Raw genomic sequence first — 20,872 nt, 5'->3', positions numbered from 1 at the left:
CCTGTGATAATTAAAGTAATATGGTATTGAGGCGGGAATAGATAGATCATTGCAGCACAAGAAAAAATCTGAAAATGAACTAGGAATATATAAAAAATTAGTGTATGATAAAAAAAAAAGGCATTTCAAACCAGCAGAGAAAAGATGCATTCCATGCAGTTGTTGTTTCAACTGGCTAAACATTAGGAAAAAAATAAAGCTCACTCTAAAGTAAGTTTCAGTGGAAAAAGGGAAACCCTAAACGTACTAGAAGAAAATATTGGAAGGGGCTTCATAAATATGACAAAGGCAGAGACTATAAAGGAAGGAGGGAAACTTGATCTTAATTTAAACACACACACACACACTTGAGTGATATGTTGAAAACAGAGCATTGAAAAAATTAAAAGATGAAAGAAAAACCAGGAAAAACATTTACCAGATGTTTTTAGATGTTACCAGATTGAAGAATTACTATCTTTAATATATTAAAAAGTTGTTACATTAAAAAAAAGTTGTTACAAGTCAATTAGAAAGAAATGAGTTTGACTTTTAAAATAAGCAAAGGACATGGACAGATAATTAACAATAACAATGAATATTTATGAAATGTTTGTCATGGACCAGGTGCTGTTAGATAGTTCCTAATTTAACTCTCTCATAAACCTAAGAAATAGGTATTATTATTTAATTTTCAGACTGGGGAAACTAAAACTTGAAAACATTGTACAACTAGCCCAAGAGTCAAAATCTAACATCAGAGACAGGTGTTATGTTTGAACATGGCTACTAATTAACCCCCAATGCTAACGTTGACTCCAGTACATCTTAACCCAGGAAATCATATTTAAAATTCTACCAAAGTTTACACAATAGTAGCGTGTCCTCTAAATTGAACAATTACTTATTTGCCAAATGGGTGTGTTCAGGAGAAGGCTTGGAGTACCAAGCCCGCTTAAACAAACCATCACCAGGCGCCTGAACATTTACACAGCATTATCAGTTCTATTCACTCTCTTACCCAGGAACAAAATGACAGATCTGCACCAAATTACAGTGTCTCCCTTTCAACTGCGGCGCGCGTGTGTAATTACAACTTCTACCATTACCACATTTCATGTTCACAAAATCTCGATCCACACAGTCTCTATTAAGGTTTCCCTGCTTCTTTGTCTCTTGGGTATTTTTTTGGCCTTTTGTTTGCAGTTCTGGGCATTGCAGTACTGTTGCATTCTCCAGCTTGGGGGTACGAGCTGGGAGGTGGTTTCTGCGGAACTCAGATAAGCACTGCAGTATTTTACTCTGTATCAAAAATATGAAAAGGTATGTGTGGAGAGTCTTTCTCCCTGTCCACTTTGTTGCCTCCTTCCTCCAGAGATAACCATGTTTATTAGTTCTTTTGTGTGTGTCCTTCCAGTGTTTCTTTATCAGGGTACAAGCAATTAAGAATATACTTTCTTATCCTACCTCACTTTCTCATACAAAAGGTAGCTTGCTTCAAACACCCTTCTGCGTCTTTACTTTTTGTTGTTGCTTTGTTTCGCTTAAAAATATATCCTTGAAATCTTTTCATGTTAATGCCCAGAACGCTCTCATTCTTTTTTTAATACCTGGTAAAATTCCATTGTGTGGCTGCACTATAATTTATTTAAGCAGTTCCCTTATCAATGCCACATGGGCCGTTTAAAGTCCTTTGCTGTTATAAACAGTGCTGCAATAAATAACCGTGTACATATATCATTTCAAATTCCTGGGACAAATTCCCAGAAGTGGGACGACTGGGACAAAAGATAAAAGCATTTGTAGTTACCAATTGGTCTACCCACTGGAAATATATGTGTCTGTTTCTCCACAGCCTCTCAACAGATTGTCAGGAGGAACACTTTAAATTTCATTTTAGGTATTATCTATTTCATTCTAAGTTGTATGGAAAAAAACATAATTTGCACATTGATCCCACGAGTCACAGCTCTTGCAGGGTTTCAGTTTAAAAGAGGTTTATTTAAGTAAAAAATGGCAGGCTGAGTTAAAGCAAAGTGGCAAGTGAATAATAGAATAGGCAGTATGTAGACATGGCAAGACTTATGAAGGTTTGTGTTCTGAAGTTTGAAAAGTGTTGCCATGATTGTCTCCTTGGAATAATAACATCAAGAGCTCATACTTCCTGTGTGCAGGGCACTGTGCTATGATATCTTATGACCAATCTATGAAGTGGGTACTATTATTTTACTTATTTATTTTAGGGACGAAGAATCAGAGACTCAGAGAAGTTGTCTGAGGTCACACAGCTAACTCCAAACCTTGTTCTTCTAATTTTTCCCTCTGTTCTGGGAGTGCTTCCAACTGGATCTTCAGTTTAACCTTGCCCACCTAACGCTTGGGGGGGATGTACTTTTCTGTTTTGTTTTTTTTTTAACCTGTAGCGTCCAGTTGTGGCACAGTCTGAATTCACAGTCTGCTTTTACTTCCTGCTTAGACCGGACTTTTGGGGGTGTATGTTCTTTTGTCTTAGGCTTTAATTCAGCTTCCTGCTTCATGCAGCTTTTCCGGGGCTTGGCCAGATTTTGACACACCTGTGAACAAAAGCCAGACAGCCCATTCGTACTGAGAGAGGCTATTTTAGGTCATGGTTTAGAGGTTTAGAATTTTTTTTCTCTGATCTGTGCTTCCTTCCACCTTAGCTCCTTGGGTCTGCAGTCAAGTGATGAACTGAAGTTGCTGAGCTGGAATTTGCCTTGTCCTTTGGACTCTGGGGATTGGGTGTGCATGATGAAGACGCTGGTTTTGGGGGGAGGACTGAGTGGGGCTTGTCCGTGGGCCTCATCCTAGGTATGGTTCATCTGGCTCATGCTGCCTTTGTGTGGGATGAAGGTTGTCATCATCTGCTACCCCTTCAGGTGGGACACCCTCCGGGAAGGCAGGCAGGTGTCACTCAGGAGTTCCCATGCAGCCAGCTGCAGCTCTGGAGCTGACAGAGTTGGATTCCAATCGTGCCTCTCCCACTTACTTGCTTTGTAATCGTGGGCAAGTTACTTCTCTAAGCCTCAGTTTGCTGTCCAGGAATCCCAGGGAAATAATAACTCCTCCCTAACTGGACTTTTATGAGGATTATATTGTATTATAGAATACTTAGCACAGTGTTGGGCAGTTAGTATATGCTCAATTCATGGTGGTAGTGAAAGTCATGATAGTTGATTATTACTTTGTGGCTGTCATTCAGCAAGCTCTTGAATCAGGAATAGAAGTAGAAAGAACCTCAACAGCATGAAACGGTGGGGAGAGGAATCATGCCAAAATCTTGTAGAAACCTGATTCCTAGCAGTGGGAGAGATGACTGGAGAAACTGGAAATCAAGGAGTGATGCTGGGTTAGGAATGCAATAGTTCCAACCCTTGTTCCAGAAGCACTTGGCACTGAGCCACACCCACTTGTTCGAGAGTTCAGGGGATGTGTCTAGGTGTGGTTGAATGCCAGTCAGTGAACTGTGGGGAGAGAGGGAAGGGAGTCTGGCAGAAGACATAAGCCCATATTCCTCCAGGGGCCAGGCAGGGAAGGGAAGCAAATAAAGCAGGCATGGTAAGGACAGTAGGGAATGGTGGGGAGTGTGGAGAACTGGAGAGCTCATTCCTGGTCTAAAGGGGGCAACTGCTGTTCAGCCCACAGAAATGTGTATCCAGTATTGTTACAACTTGCTATTTTTTTAAATAAGTGAGAAATTTACATTCTTATCTGACATTTCATGATTCATATTTTTAAGACATACTATGTGGGCCAGTTAAAACTTGTTTATGGATTTGATATGGCTCCGAGGCTCCAGGACTGTGACCTCTTGGCATGAAGTAGGATCTAGATCAGAGATAGGGACAGGCTACAGAGGGACAGGAGGGGCCCAGCCAGTGGTCTGGGAAGGGGTGTCTGATGGTATAGCAGGTGTGGGGAAGGGGGAGAGAGCCAGGGCAGAGATAGAAGCTGGGTCTTTGAATGAGACTAAAACAAGACCACAAGCTGCTAGTTTTCCAGGGTCATCCCAGAGCTAGTCAGTAGCTACAGCCTCAGAAGCCAGCACAGGAACTTCATTTGGTTGAAGGCAGGGCTGTTTAACCTGTGTGCACTGGCACTAGTTGTAAAAATATTATAATAATTTTTTTCATTAGCACTATCTAACACAGAGCATCTTTAAATAATATGTTATGGACATATATCTTTATTTTGTAGGTTAATGTACTCATGTATGTAATTATTTTATTGTCATAACATACAACTCAATTTTTCCCATTTTAACCACTTTCAGGTAGACAGTTCAGTAGTACTAATAATATTCACAATTTTGTGCTTCTGTCACCAATATCCATTACTCTACTTTTGCATCACCTCAACATCAGCTCTATATATCTATTAACCTACTCTTCCCTTTTCTGTTAATTTTTAATCTACTTTATGTCTTATGAAATTTGCTTCTTTTCGATATTTCATGTAAGTGAGATCACATAATATTTGTCTTTCTGTCTGGCTTATTTAACCAACGAACACCCCTGAGCCTCTGCCCTCAATCCCTGCTCCCCCACACCCCCCACTCCCCCTTCTTGGGATTCCCTGGACAACCTCATGATCTGGCAACTAAAGAGTTAATTCCCAACTCAACTGGGCCCTGGTCCTTAAATGTCTTACTCTCACTCTGGTTGCAGGTAAGATGCCTGCTTGCAGTGACTTAAGCACAAAGCGTTTTTAGGGGATACAGGGGAGCTAGGTGGAATTGGGAGACTGGATGCCAGGCCTCCCAAGGCTAGAGCCAGGAGCTCCATCTCGGGTCGTGTGCCCTTTGTTTTTATTCCTCTCTGCCCTTTGGGTATAAAATGGCTACTTCAGCCCTGGAGCTCTTAGTCCCACGGACAGACTGCCCATGTTCCAGGGGACACTTGAGCCGAGTCAGCTAGGTCCAAGGGGTGAGGGTTAAGGGTCTCACAGTACCCCATGGCTGCTAGGGCTGCAGTCCCAAAGACGGTAGTGGACGTGGGTTGGCATGGCTAGGTGCCCTGAAAGATTCCCTGATGATGATGGGAGTCAGGAGGACCCACGTGTGCCAGTGTGGCTTTATTCTAAGCTTCTCCTAGATGCCAGGTGGGAGGGGGACGGGGAGGGGGACAGAATCATTCAGGAGCATGACCTGGTTTTGTCTGGGTGGTCTGAGGAACTAGGGCCATGGGGCGGGAGTTGGAAGGTTGGTATGTGCTGTGAGCATGGGCTCTTGCGAAAGCTGAGGCAGGGGAATGAGGTTATAGAGGAGCTTACAAAAGCCTTTAGATAAAGAAATAAACTAACTTTTTTTTGTTGAGGTGAAATTCACATATGAAACCTAACCATTATTATTATTATTTTTTAACATGGGCAGGCACCGGGAATCGAAGCCAGGTCCTCGGGCTTGGCAGGCAAGCATTCTTACCTGCTGAGCCACCGTGGCCCGCCCCCATTATTTTTTAAAGTGAACAATTCAGTACATTTAGTACCTCCACAATGTTGGGCAACCACCACCTCTATCTAGTTTCAAAACATTTCAGTCACCCCAAAAGGAAGCCCTGTACCCATTAAGCAGTTACTCACCAGTCCTTCTGTTTCCCCAACCCCTGGCAACCACCATTCTGCTTTCTGTCTCTATGAATTTGCTTATTTTGGATATTTTATATGAATTGAAATACAATATGTGACCTTTTATTTCTGGGTTCTTTCACTTAGCATGTTTTTGAGGTTCATCTATATTGCAGCAAGTATCACTACTTCATTCCCTTATATAGTGGAATAATATTCCAGGTATTGATATACAGCAGTTTGTTTATCCATTAATCCATCGATGGACTTTGCATTGCTTTCGTATTTTGGCTATTGTAAATAATATGCTATGAATGTGAGTGTACATGTCTTTGTTTGAATCCCTGCTTTCAGTTCTTTGGGGTATATATCCAGGAGTGGAATTGCTGGGTCATACGGATATTCTCTGTTTAACTTTTGAGTAAGTTACAGCACCTGCACCATTTTACATTCCCATCAACAATGTCTGAGGGTTCCAATTTCTCCACATCTTCACCAATATTTGCTATTTCCCATAAAAAAAAAAGTTGTAGACATCCTAGTGGATGTGCAGTGTTATCAGATTGTGGCTTTCATTTGAAATTCCTTAATACTAATCTTCTCATGTGCTTGTTGCCCATTTGAAGATCTTTGGAGAAATATCTATTCAAGTCATTTGTCCATCTTAAAAGTGGGTTGTTTATCCTTTTGTTTTTGATTTGTAAGAGTTCTTTATATATTCTGGGTATTAGACTCTTATCAGATCCTGCAAATCAGATGATTTGCAAATATTTTCTCCTGTTATGTAGGTTGTCTGCTTTAGTTGCTTGATAATGTCCTTTGGTGCACAAATGTTTTTTGATGAACTGCAGTTAATGTCTTTTTCTTTTGTTGCACATGTTTTGGTGTTGTATTTAAGAATACATTGCCAATGAATAGGCACCCTTAAAATAGTTAATATTCAGGATTTTCCATGTAAATCAGTGAATGTAAGGTGTATAATATTAAAATCACTGTTGTTCAACAGTCATTCAGTGCAAGTGTGTAGCCTGAGTCCATCCAGAATAGCTGTAACCACTTCATATTTACATTTGACATCATGTTGTAGATAAATAAGTATACACTGAAAAATAAACTAGAGAACTACAGTAATAATTAAAAACTCATACCTGAAGGGGACCAAGATGGCGGCTTAGTAATGTGCGCGTTTTAGTTCGTCCTCCAGAACAACTACTAAATAACCAGAAACAGTACAGAACAGCTCCCAGAGCCACGATAGTGACCGAACACACAGTGTACCCCAGTCTGGACCAGCTGGACCAGCTGTGAGTCTCTGGAACAGTGAGATCCCCAAGCCGCAGCGACCAGCGCCCGGCGCCCCTCCCCCACAGGCAGCTTCCCGGAGGGAAAGGAAAGAGACTCTAACAAGAGCAGGGACTGAGTCCAACCAAACACCAATTGTGGCACTAATAAACAAATTCTGACTACTAAAGATAGGCCCCCAGCTCAGGAGAAACTGGTCAAGGTGGAGGTTGCCTCTTGGGCTAACCGAAAAAGAGGAAAGGGGACGAAACAGAGGCTTTTGTGGCTGTTTCTACAGAGGCTTGGCTGCCTCTGGATTCAGCAGTGGGATTACACAGGCTGCAACTGCCCCAGGCATACGCAGAAACAGGCTGCTTTCAGGGCTGTCTCCCACCTGAGCCTTCCCCAGGGGAGGGGTGAAGCCCATCTTAGGTGGAATCCCTCTCTCAAGGAATTCAGACCTCAGGGCTTGGCAATTTGAAGCCATTAAAACCAGCCTACAACGTCTCCTCTGTCTCCAGCACGCCCCCAGCATGGACAGCCTTCCAAAGTTAAAGGAGCCACAACATCTTTTGCTGGTGGGACCCACAGACAGACAAGCGACACATACTGGGCAGGATAAGAAAAACAGAGCCCAGGGACTTCACAGGAAAGTCTTTCAACCTGCTGGGTCTCACCCTCAGGAAAAACTGATGCAGGTGACTCCTTTCCCCTGATAGGAGGCCAGTTTAGTCCGGGAAAACCCGGCTGGAGTCTGTAATACCTATGTAGACCCTCCTAAGGGTGGGGAGGGAAAAGGTACCTTACAAGCAGGACAAGAAACAAGAAAACAAGAACTGAAAAATTACCCTTTGTTAAACAAAACTTAAGCTAGAGGCCCAGAAAAAGCTGAACTGAAGGTAAAAGAACAGATAGACAACAAACTCATCTAGCAAGAAAACCCTAGGTAAGATAAGTGAAAGCAATCCCCAGAATAAACTAATTAAGGTAATTAAATGTCTAGATGCCAGCAAAAAATAACAAATCACACCAGGAAAATTGAAGATATGGCCCAGTCAAAGGAACAAACCAGTAGTTCAAATGAGATACAGGAGCTGAAACAACTAATTCAGAATATACGAACAGAAATGGAAAACCTCATCAAAAACCAAATCAGTGAATTGAGGGAGGACATGAAGAAGGCAAGGAATGAACAAAAAGAAGAAATGGAAAGTCTGAAAAAACAAATCACAGAACTTATGGGAATGAAAGATACAGTAGAAGAGATGAAAAAAAACAATGGAAACCTACAATGGTAGATTTCAAGAGACAGAGGTTAGGATTAGTGAACTGGAGGATGGAACATCTGAAATCCAAAAAGAAACAGAAACTATAGGGAAAAGAATGGAAAAATATGAGCAGGGACTCAGGGAATTGAATGATAATATGAAGCGCACAAATACACATGTTGTGGGTGTCCCAGAAGGAGAAGAGAAGAGAAAAGGAGGAGAAAAACGAATAGAAGAAATTGTCACTGAAAATTTCTCGACTCTTATGAAAGACCTAAAATTACAGATCCAAGAAGTGCAGCACACCCCAAAGAGAATAGATCCAAATAGACGTTCTCCAAGACACTTACTAGTCAGAATATCAGCGGTCAAAGAGAAAGAGAGGATCTTGAAAGCAGCAAGAGAAAAGCAATCCATCATATACAAGGGAAACCCAATAAGACTATGTGTAGATTTCTCAGCAGAAACCATGGAGGCGAGAAGACAGTGGGATGATATATTTAAATTACTAAAAGAGAAAAACTGCCAACCAAGAATTCTATATCGAGCAAAATTGTCTTTCAAAAATGAGGGAGAAATTAAAACATTTTCAGACAAAAAGTCACTGAGAGAATTTGTGACCAAGAGACCAGCTCTGCAAGAAATACTAAAGGGAGCACTAGAGACAGATATGAAAAGACAGAAGAGAGAGGTGTGGAGAAGAGTGTAGAAAGAAGGAAAATTAGATATGACATATAAAATACAAAAGGCAAAATGGTAGAGGAAAGTACTACCCAAACAGTAATAACACTAAATGTTAATGGACTGAACTCCCCAATGAAAAGACATAGTCTGGCGGAATGGATTAAAAAACAGGATCCTTCTATATGCTGTCTACAGGAAACACATCTTAGACCCAAAGATAAACATAGGTTGGAAGTGAAAGGTTGGGAAAAGATATTTCATTCAAATAACAACCAGAAAAGAGCAGGAGTAGCTATACTAATATCCAACAAATTAGACTTCAAATATAAAACAGTTAAAAGAGACAAAGAAGGATACTATCTACTAATAAAAGGAACAATTCAACAAGGAGACATAACAATCATAAATATTTATGCACAGAACCAGAATGCCCCAAAATACATGAGCCATACACTGCAAACACTGAAAAGGAAAATAGACACATCTACCATAATAGTTGGAGACTTCAATTCCCCACTCTCATCAATGGACAGAACATCTAGACAGAGGATCAATAAAGAAATAGAGAATTTGAATATTACAATAAATGAGCTAGACTTAACAGACATTTATAGGACATTACACCCCACAACAGCAGGATACACCTTTTTCTCAAGTGCTCATGGATCATTCTCAAAGATAGACCATATGCTGGGTCACAAAGCAAGTCTCAACAAATTTAAAAAGATTGAAATCATACATAACACTTTTTCAGATCATAAAGGAATGAAGTTGAAAATCAATAATAGGCAGAGTTCCAGAAAATTCACAAATACGTGGAGGCTCAACAACACACTCTTAAACAACCAGTGGGTCAAGGAAGAAATTACAAGAGAAATCAGTAAATATCTCGAGGCGAATGAAAATGAAAACACAGCATATCAAAACTTATGGGACGCAGCAAAGGCAGTGCTAAGAGGGAAATTTTATTGCCCTAAATGCCTATATCAAAAAAGAAGAAAGGGCAAAAATTCGGGAATTAACTGTCCACTTGGAAGAACTGGAGAAAGAACAGCAAACTAACCCCAAAGCAAGCAAAAGGAAAGAAATAACAAAGATTAGAGCAGAAATAAATGAAATTGAGAACATGAAAACAATAGAGAAAATCATTAAGACCAGAAGTTGGTTCTATGAGAAAATCAATAAGATTGATGGGCCCTTAGCAAGATTGACAAAAAGAAGAAGAGAGAAGACACAAATAAATAAGATCAGAAATGGAAGAGGAGACATAACCACTGACCTCACAGAAATAAAGGAGGTAATGACAGGATACTATGAACAACTTTATGCTAATAAATACAACAATGTAGATGAAATGGACAAGTTCCTAGAAAGGCATGAACAACCAATTTTGACTCAAGAAGAAATAGATGACCTCAACAAACCAATCACAAGTAAAGAAATTGAATCAGTCATTCAAAAGCTTCCCAAAAAGAAAAGTCCAGGACCAGACGGCTTCACGTGTGAATTCTACCAAACATTCCAGAAAGAATTAGTACCAAACCTGCTCAAACTCTTCAAAAAAATTGAAGTGGAGGGGAAGCTACCTAATTCATTCTATGAATTCATTCTACCTCATACCAAAACCAGGCAAAGATATTACAAAAAAAGAAAACTACAGACCAATCTCTCTAATGAATATAGATGCAAAAATCCTCAACAAAATTCTAGCAAATCGAATCCAGCAACATATTAAAAGAATTATACATCATGACCAAGTAGGATTCATCCCAGGTATGCAAGGGTGGTTCAACATAAGAAAATCAATTAATGTAATACATCATATCAGCAAATCAAAGCAGAAAAATCACATGATCATCTCAATTGATGCAGAGAAGGCATTTGACAAGATTCAACATCCTTTCCTGTTGAAAACACTTCAAAGGATAGGAATACAAGGGAACTTCCTTAAAATGATAAAGGGAATATATGAAAAACCCATAGCTAATATCATCCTCAATGGGGAAAAATTGAAAACTTTCCCCCTAAGATCAGGAACAAGACAAGGATGTCCACTATCACCACTGTTATTCAACATCTTGTTGGAAGTTCTAGCCAGAGCAGTTAGGCAAGAAAAAGAAATACAAGGCATCAAAATTGGAAAGGAAGAAGTAAAACTATCACTGTTTGCAGATGATATGATACTATACATCGAAAACCTTCAAAAATCCACAGCAAAACTACTAGAGCTAATAAACGAGTACAGCAAAGTGGCAGGTTACAAGTTCAACATTCAAAAATCTGTAGTGTTTCTATACACTAGCAATGAACAAGCTGAGGGGGAAATCAAGAAACAAATTCCATTTACAATTGCAACTAAAAGAATAAAATACTTAGGAATAAATTTAACTAAAGAGACAAAAGACCTATACAAAGAAAACTACAAGAAACTGTTAAAAGAAATAACAGAAGACCTAAATAGATGGAAGGGCATACCATGTTCATGGATTGGAAGACTAAATATAGTTAAGATGTCAGTTCTACCTAAATTGATTTACAGATTCAACGCAATATCAATCAAAATCCCAACAACTTACTTTTCAGAAATAGAAAAACCAATAAGCAAATTTATCTGGAAGGGCAGGGTGCCCCGAATTGCTAAAAGTATCTTGAGGAAAAAAAACGAAGCTGGAGGTCTCACGCTGCCTGACTTTAAGGCATATTATGAAGCCACAGTGGTTAAAACAGCATGGTATTGGCATAAAGATAGATATATCGACCAATGGAATCGAATAGAGTGCTCAGATATAGACCCTCTCATCTATGGACATTTGCTCTTTGATAAGGCAGTCAAGCCAACTCATTTGGGACAGAACAGTCTCTTCAATAAATGGTGCCTAGAGAACTGGATATCTATATGCAAAAGAATGAAAGAGGACCCGTATTTCACACCCTATACAAAAGTTAACTCAAAATGGATCAAAGATCTAAACATTAGGTCTAAGACCATAAAACAGTTAGAGGAAAATGTAGGGAGATATCTTATGAATCTTATAATTGGAGGCGGTTTTATGGACCTTACACCTAAAGCAAGAGCAGTGAAGAAATAAATAAATAAATGGGAGCTCCTCAAACTTAAACACCTTTGTGCATCAAAGAACTTCATCAAGAAAGTAAAAAGACAGCCTACACAATGGGAGACAATATTTGGAAACGACATATCAGATAAAGGTCTAGTATAAGAGATTGTTCAACTCAACAACAAAAAAACAGCCAATCCAATTACAAAATAGGAAAAAGACTTGAACAGACACTTCTCAGAACAGGAAATACAAATGGCCAAAAGGCACCTGAAGAGATGCTCAATGTCCCTGGCCATTAGAGAAATGCAAATCAAAACCACAATGAGATATCATCTCACACCCACCAGAATGGCCATTATCAACAAAACAGAAAATGACAAGTGCTGGAGAGGATGTGGAAAAAGAGGCACACTTATCCACTGTTGGTGGGAATGTCAAATGGTGCAACCACTGTGGAAGGCAGTTTGGCGGTTCCTCAAAAAGCTGAATATAGAATTGTCATATGACCCAGCAATACCATTGCTAGGTATCTACTCAGAGGACTTAAGGGCAAAGACACAAACGGACATTTGCACACCAATGTTTATAGCAGCATTATTTACAATTGCAAGGAGATGGAAACAGCCAAAATGTCCATCAACAGACGAGTGGCTAAACAAACTGTGGTATATACATACGATGGAATATTATGCAGCTCTAAGACAGAATAAACTTATGAAGTATGTAACAACATGGATGGACCTAGAGAACATTATGCTGAGTGAGACTAGCCAAAAAGTAAAGGCCAAATACTGTATGGTCTCACTGATATGAACTGACATTAGTGAATAAACTCAGAATATGTCATTGGTTACAGAGATCATCAGGAGATAAAAGTAGGGTAAGATAATGGGTAATTGGAGCTGAAGGGATACAGACTGTGCAACAAGACTGGATACAAAAACTCAGAAATGGACAGCACAATACTACCTAACTGTAATGTAATTGTGTTAAAACACTGAATGAAGCTGCATGTGAGAATGATAGAGGGAGGAGGGCTGGGGACATAAATGAAATCAGAAGGAAAGATACATGTTAAAGATCGAGATGGTATAATCTAGGAATGCCTAGAATGTATAATAATAGTGAAATGTACAATGTACAAATTTTAAAAATGTTTTGGCATGAGGAAGAACAAAGGAATGTCATTACTGCAGGGTGCTGAAAATAGATGATAATAAATACTTTAAAATGTCACCTTATGTGTGAGACTAAAGCAAAAAATGTTTATTTGTTACAAAATTTAGATTTTGGCTAGAGCATTTCCTAATATAATCATGTAGATAGTTTGATTGAATGTCATAAGTACTTGGAATCTCAGGTAGGACATGAGATTTTGTTGGTTTGTCCAGAGTGATCCCCCGATGAATCCCAGAATGATTTGATCAGTGACTGGAAAAGTATTTGCAAGCCCCCTTCAGGGAATGGTGAGAGTGGGGAGAAATTCAACTTCCCCAAGCTGAATTTGTGATATTCTCACAAGCAGTGTAGACAACCAAAGCTATAGGCTGAGCCCCCAGTCTTGGGGTTTGTTCACATGAAACTTAACCCCACAAAGGATAGGTCAAGCCTACTTAAAATTTAGGCCTAGGAGTCACCCCCAAGAGAGCCTCTTTTGTTGCTCAGATGTGGCCTCTCTCTCCAGCCAACACGACGAGCAGTCTCACCACCCTCCCCCTCTCTGCGTGGGACATGACTCCCAGGGGTGTGGACCTTCCTGGCACCGTGGGACAAAGATCCTGGAATGAGCTGGGACTCAGCATCAAAGGACTGAGAAAAACCCCAGAATGAGCTGAGAATTAACATCAAGGGATTAAGAGAACCTTCTCTACCCAAGGGGGAAGAGTAAAATGAGACAAAGTGTCAATGGCTGAGAGATTCCAGAGTCAAGAGGTTATCCTGGAGGTTATTCTTATGCATTAAGTAGATATCACCTTGTTGTTGAAGATGTAGTGGAGAGGCTGGAGGGAATTGCCTGAAAATGTAGAGCTGTGTTCCAGTAGCCATGTTTCTTGATGATGATTGAACAATGAAATAGCTTTCACAATGAGACTCTGTGAATGTGAAAACCTTATGTCTGATGCTCCTTTTAGCTACTATATCAACAGAAGAGTAGAACATATGGAATAAAAATAAATAATAGGGGGAACAAATGTTAAAATAAATTCAGTTTGAAATAGTGGTAAATGAAAGCGAGGGGTAAGGGGCATTGTACGTATAGTTTTTTTTCTCTATTATCATTTTATTTCTTTTCCTGTTGTCTTTTTATTTCTTTTTCTAAATTGATGCAAATGTACTAAGAAATGATGAATATGCAACTATGTGATGATATTAAGAGTTACTGATTATATATGTAGAATGGAATGATATCTAAATGTTTTGTTTGTTAATTTTTTTTTAATTAATAAAAAAAAGTTAAAAAAAAAAAAAAAGTCATACCTAACTTTTGTAAACTACATTGGTGGATAACTTTTCAGTTTTCCCAAAGGGCTGACACATTTCAATATTTTGAATACATCAGTATTAATTTTGAGTTGGCAGAATTAATCCAACAAACTATTACTATGTTTGGTACTAAAGAATGTACCTTTCAATAAAATTACTAAGATGCAAAAAAAAATATATATATATATTGCCAAATCCAAGGTCCTGAGAATTTACCACTCTATTTTCTTCTAAGAGTTTGAAGGCTTTAGCTCTTATATTTAGGTCTTTGATTCATTTTGAGTTAATTTTTGTGTATGATATGAGGTATGGGTCCAACTTCATTTTTTTGGATGTGGATCTCCAGTTGTCCCAGTACAAGAAATAAACCTTTTACAGCAACTTTCCTAATTAGCCTTCCTTTCTCCTCTCTTCCTGAATCTGATCTGCCTTACAGAGCACTAAGTCATTTTCCCAAAATAGCACTGCATTGTGCGGGAGCTCTCAGTGGTTAATGGTGATAATCACAGCCCTACTGTTGCCACCGCCACTCACTGGTTTCTTCATATGTACCAGCCACTGGATGAGGCTGTGGAGCCCTGAGCAAGTCACTTCAACTCTCTGACCCTCAGTCTCTTTCTCTGTAAGATGGGTATAGTAAGTAGTACCTACTCCACAGAGATGTTACAAGGCTTAATTGAGTTAATACCTCACTACTTTAAACAACTCCCATGCATGAGGAAATGCTTAAGAAAATGTTAACTCTTGCTCAGTGAATATTTATTGAGTACCAAAATATGGTAAACAAAATATCCTCATATTGCTTACAATTGGGTGTGGGAGAGGCACAATTTAACATGCAGTTACAATGCAGTGGTTTAAATACTGTGATAGGGAAGATTAAGGAGGGCAGGACAATTGTTTATTTCTTTTAGTCTCTCCAATTAGAAAACAACTTCCAGGAAAGCAGGGCTCTTTTGTTTACATTTATATCCCCTATGCCAGTAAATATTTGCTAAGTGAATGAAGAATGAATGAATGAAGTGCTATTAGCTGGACCTGAAATATGAGGCATTGATGGAGAGGAGTTGCGGAGTGGGGAGAGAAGGAAAAGTAACTTTGTGCAGTGATCCAACTTCAGAATCAGGCAAAAAACTGCATGTTATCCCAGCTCTTCGGGGGGCCAGCTTGGTTATGCTGGAGAAGTTACTCTTTTCTCTGGGCTGTGGTTCTTCATGTCTAAAATGGAAACATGTCATAAGGACTGGGAAAGCACACCCAGCATAGGTAGCACTTGGCCCATGGGCAGCTCTCAATAGATACATTTCGTTTCCCTTACTTGTTTTAGTTTGCTAAAGCTGCTGAAATTTTTGGCTTTTACAAAGGGGATTTATTAAGTTACAAGTTTACAGTTCTAAGGCCATAAAAATTTTCAAATTAAGGCATCAGCAAGAGAATAGCTTCAATACAAGATCATGTCAGCGTTTCTCTATCAGCTGGAAAGGCTCATGGCTGGCATCTCCTTGTCCTTTCTCCCAGGTTGTATTGGTTTTTCAGACATCTCCAAATGTCTTTATCTAGGCATCTGCTCTCTGTGTTGGCTCTTTGAAGGACTCTAGTAAACTAATTAAGACCCACTCTGAATGAACAGGGCCACATTTCCATGGAAGTTATCTAATCAAAGGCCCTACCCAACAATGGGCCTGCCCCCACAAGATTGGATTAAAAGCATGGCTTTTCTAGGGTACATAACAATTTCAAACCAGCACACCATTCTTTGCGCCACTTGGCATCTCCTTTCGCTGAACCAACTGTGAGATTGAGATGGTCCAAGATAATGTCTAGTCAGAAATGCTTCAATCCTCTTCTCCAAGATACACACACACACACACACACACACACACACACATACATACATACATACATACATACATACATACATACATACATGGAGGAAAGAATAAAGCTAGCAAAGAAGCCATTTCATTATTAGTTGAAATTTTGCCCCAGATCTCAAAAGTAGAGCTAGGGAACTCCTTTCTTCTATACTATGAAGACCTAAGGAAATTCAAACCCTAACACAAACCCAAGTCTTGGCTCCTGTAAGGTCAACATATCAGGGATGCCAGGGACCACAGTTGTCTTGAGGAATGAGAACACTTGCCCTAGTGCCTGGAGTGGAGCTTGTCCAGGTCACCCCAACCTTCTTAGGGAAAGACCAAAGGATCTGGATAGACTAGCCTCCTGGGAGAAGAGATGGACGTTGGGAGGGAATGAGAACGGTGGTAGGTGTGTGCCTTAATCACCGTACAGGCTCCACCCACTGAGAGCCCGCTGTTCAGTGTCTCAGAATCCAACCAACCAGATAAGTTCTTGTCCTCTTAGTGGTTCAAAGTGTGGGAGGGAGAAAAGTCCTGTGCTCCCCCTACAAGCCACTGCCCACCATGAACGGGTGTTCTTCTTAGGTGAGTTTGAGGCTTTCATTTCACAACTTCAAGCTCAATATTCAGGGGACACTTGGAAAGTGTTTTATGGCACAAAGCCTGGGGACTCTTTCCAGGACCCTGAGGTATACACTTATTTATTCTCTTTGCCCAGGGATAGAGACATATCTGGTTAAGCTGCTAATTGGGAAGCCTTGAGCTCTTGTTCTGAAATTTCTAACTTTTGCTGTTGCTGTAAGGGGCCACTCGGGTCCTTTTGCATGCGAGTCCCATGAGCCAGAGCAAGCCCAGTGCCTCAAACTTGGCTGTCCAGAGTTCTGCAAGGGCCGATAGTGGATCTGCTTGAGAATTGGAATGAAATGAAAGAAACCTGGTAGCTCATGAAGATGATGGGGATCAACAAAAGCCCTCAGTGACTCAGGGTTTTAAAGTCAGGCTTATCCAGATATGATTTTCATACAATAAAATTCATTTTTTTTACATACTGTAAAATTCACCTTTTTATATATACTGTAAAATTCACTTTTTAAAACCTATACCATAAAATTCACCACAGGTGACATATAGAACATTCCATCACCCCCCAAAGTTCCCCTGTGCTGTGCTGGCCCTTTGTAGTCAATCCCTCTCTCCCCCTTGCCCTGGCGACCACTGCTCCGTTTTTGTCTATCTAGTTTCCCCTTTTCTAGGAAGCCATATAAATGGAATCATATGGCTTGTGGCTCTTTGTGTTTGACTTTTTTCTCCTAGCTTAAGAAAGAATCTTAGCTTTTGAGGTTCGTTAATGCTGTTGTGTGTATTAAGAGTTCATTCTTTTTTTTGCTGAGAAGTATCGCATTTTGAGGGCATCCCACGGTTTGTTTCTCCAGCCCTCTGCTGAGGGACATTTTGGTTGTTTCCAGTTTGGAGCCATTGTAAATAAAGTGGCTATAAACCTTTTTTGTCAGTGTTTGTATGGATATATGTTTTTATTTCACTTATGTAAATACCCAGGCATGGGTCATATGTAAGTCTATGTTTATAAGAAAGTGCCAAACTATTTTCCAAAATGGGTAGATAGTTTTACATTCTTTCCAGCATGTAGAGAGTTCCAGAGGAGCTTTCTCCTCACCAGCACTTTGTGTTATCAGTTTTCATGTCTTAAAACTTTAGCAATTCCAGTAGTTATAAGGATTATTTTTTAATTTTGAAAGTAACAATTTCCTTAGGAGAAACACTAATCACTTTAATAGCACATAAAATAATGTCTGCTTATTGTGTCTATTTATTTGCTTACTTGTTCATTTTCTGTCTCTGTTACTGGAATATAAGCTTCGAGAAGGCACCTGCACCTAGGACAGGGTCTGGTTCAAAATCTGTGCTCAATACATACATGTGAGTGAGTGAATAATGAGAGAAGAGAAGAGTAGTATGCAACAAAGTCTTCAGATCAATCTTGGGTTGGAACCTAAGGTGTCTGTTCTTAACTTCTGCAATGAACTACTTCTCAGAGAAGGCAACTCTGAAGTAGGGCTGGAACAACAACTTTTGTGTAGTGAGAACACTGTGTGTATGTGTGTGTGCGTGTGTGTTTATAGTTGGAGCTCACAGTGGGAGATAGTAATATTAATGCAAAAGCCTATAAGACATCCCTGGGAGATATTTTGGGCTTGGTTCAGACCACCACAGTAAAATGAATATCACAATAAAACAAGTCACATGAATTTTTTGGTTTCTCGGTGCATATGAAAGTTATGTTTACACTAAACTATAGTCTATTAAGTGTGCACTAGCATTGTACAAAAAAACCAATGTACGTACCTTAATTAAAATGTGACACAGGCACATAGTGATCATATGCTGTTGGATAAATGGCACTGATGACTTCTAGGGTTGCCGGAAACCTTCAGTTTGTTAAAAAAAAAAAAAGAAGCAATATCTGCAAACACAGTAAAGCAAGGTATGCTTGAACTGCTTATTATATGCCTCTCTTTGCAAAGATTAATTCATTTATTCTTCCCAATGGCCCTATAAGGTTAGAATTAGCCTTATCTCAATTTTATAGACAAGGAACTCAAGCACAAAGAGATTAATAACTTGCCCAGAGTCATAGACTTTAAAAGAAGCAGAACTAGGACTTAAACCAAGGAAGTTTACACTCCAAAGGCTGTTTACCGTTAACCACTGTGCTACACTGGCAAGTTATGAAAAGACTGTGTAATAGTTGGGAATAGGCTAAACTGCCGTAACAAAGAATCACCAGAATATAGTGGCATAAGCAAGGCAGCAATTTGGCCCTTTCTCAGGTTTCAGTCCAAAGGGACAAAATTCCAGGCCAGTAAGGTGTATTTGTCCTCTGAAACATATGACTCCAGCTTTGAGTCTAAGGCAGTTGCCTCAGGTTTTAACCATCATCCAGCTGGTGGGAAGAGGGAAAAGGGGTGGGGGAGTTCAAACACATTTCTATAAAGGAATTGTCTTGAAGAACATACAACGCATTGGCTAGTATGCAGTCATATACTCATATAAGCTGCAAGAGAGGCTAAGAAATGTAGTCTCTAGTTGGATGGCCTTGCTTTCTGCTAAAATTGAAGGGTTCTGTTATTAAAGGGAAGAGTGAATATTGGTGGACAACTGTTAAGTCTATGCCACAACTTAGAGACAAATCAGTGGACTTTGGGCTTTATCCTGTCGTCGACAAGGAACTGGCAAGTGGACTCAAAGCTGGGATATTTTGTGCTCAGATTTAGGTCACTTGGGTCACTCTGGAAGCTTAATCACTGGATAAGTGGGGCAGTGACAGGAGCCAGGAGGTCTGTTCAGTTGGTGTTTCTGTCACTTTGTTTTGCCTTCTCTGAAGTCCTTGCTACAGGTAGGAGTCAGGAGGTTGGGTTCTCAGATGGGGCATGGAGAACTTGCAAGCAGAGTGAGTGTGCTGGAGCTGGAATGAGAACAATCAGCTATCTTAACTGTTCAATTATGCAACGACTATTTGTCTAGTGCCATGTCTAGGCACAGGGCTCCAATGATGAACCCAAGAGGTATGATGAACAGTTGAGGCCAAGGTCAGGCCATGGTGATTTCTCCAGTGAGATTCCATGCAGTGAGAATCTTTGATCTACAACACTGATGCTGGTCTTTCTTTCTCTTGGCCTTAGGACCCCCGGAGCAAACACAAGTTTAAGATCCACACATACTCCAGCCCTACGTTTTGTGACCACTGTGGCTCACTGCTCTATGGGCTCATCCACCAGGGGATGAAATGTGACAGTAAGTATACATTTTTGGCAGCCTCCGTTAACTGGCAAGAACAATAGGAAGGGTCACTTCCTCATGACTTGGGATTCAAGTCTGCAACAAATTCTACTAATCCTGGGTGGGCTGGTGTATCAGTTATCTATTGCTGCATAACAGTCCTCCCACCTCAAAATGTAGTGGCTTAAAACAATAGCTATTTATTTAGCTTACTGTTCTGCAAAGCAGTCCTTAAGGGGGCTGGGCTAGACTCACTCAATGCATATGTGATGGGTTAGTGCATTGACTGGGTGCTGCCTGGGTCCTAGTGTCCTCCCCTCACGTCTGGAAAGATGGCTGCCTGTAATCTGGGCTGCTGGGCAGGCTAGCCGGGGTCTGCTCACATGGAGGTTGCGGGGCTTTAAGTGCTTCAAGGGGGCAAGTCCCACTGACACACATTTTTCAAGTCTCTACTTGTATCACATTTGCCCTTATTCCATTGGTCAAAGCAAGTCCCATGGCGAGGTTTTCAGTCAGTGTGGGAGGGGATGGGCCATGGGTGTGGATACAGGGTGCCGTTCCCCCAGCCATGTGTCATGGCTGGTTTAAGCACCATGTGCAGGACTGATGCATTCTATGCACAGAGAAGACCCGCCTCCCTCCAGCCCCATCATGTGTCTGCTGAAAGACAGAAGAGAGTGGGATTCCCCAGCCAGGACTGGGGTGGGGAGGAAGGCAAGCAGGGGCCAGGGGCAGGATTCTTCTTTATGAAGCAAAGGATCAGGATGGCCCATGCAGCAGGGGAGCGAGACTTTGAAAGCTGTGGCTGCAAAAGGACAGGAAGGTTTGATGTGCTAGTGGCTCCAGAGGCTGTGACTAAAGCAGGCTGAGCTGT

At 40.4% G+C, this 20,872-nt stretch overlaps 1 protein-coding gene across 7 annotated transcripts in view; it reads left to right on the top strand.

Moving 5' to 3' along the window:
* The window catches only part of PRKCB (protein kinase C beta), a 388,768-nt gene that overhangs the window by 173,204 nt on the left and 194,692 nt on the right, over nucleotides 1–20,872 (top strand). For all 7 annotated transcript variants that reach the window (XM_077141522.1, XM_077141519.1, XM_077141520.1 and 4 more), the window contains one exon: nucleotides 19,902–20,013. In XM_077141522.1, coding sequence (XP_076997637.1) covers nucleotides 19,902–20,013 — 112 coding nt within the window. The remainder of the gene's footprint in view (nucleotides 1–19,901; nucleotides 20,014–20,872) is intronic.

Source organism: Tamandua tetradactyla, chromosome 23 (assembly GCF_023851605.1).
Source record: "Tamandua tetradactyla isolate mTamTet1 chromosome 23, mTamTet1.pri, whole genome shotgun sequence".
NCBI classification, from domain to species: Eukaryota; Metazoa; Chordata; class Mammalia; order Pilosa; family Myrmecophagidae; genus Tamandua; species Tamandua tetradactyla.
Note: the sequence above shows the minus strand (reverse complement) of the source record. Positions and strands in the feature narration are given on the sequence as shown.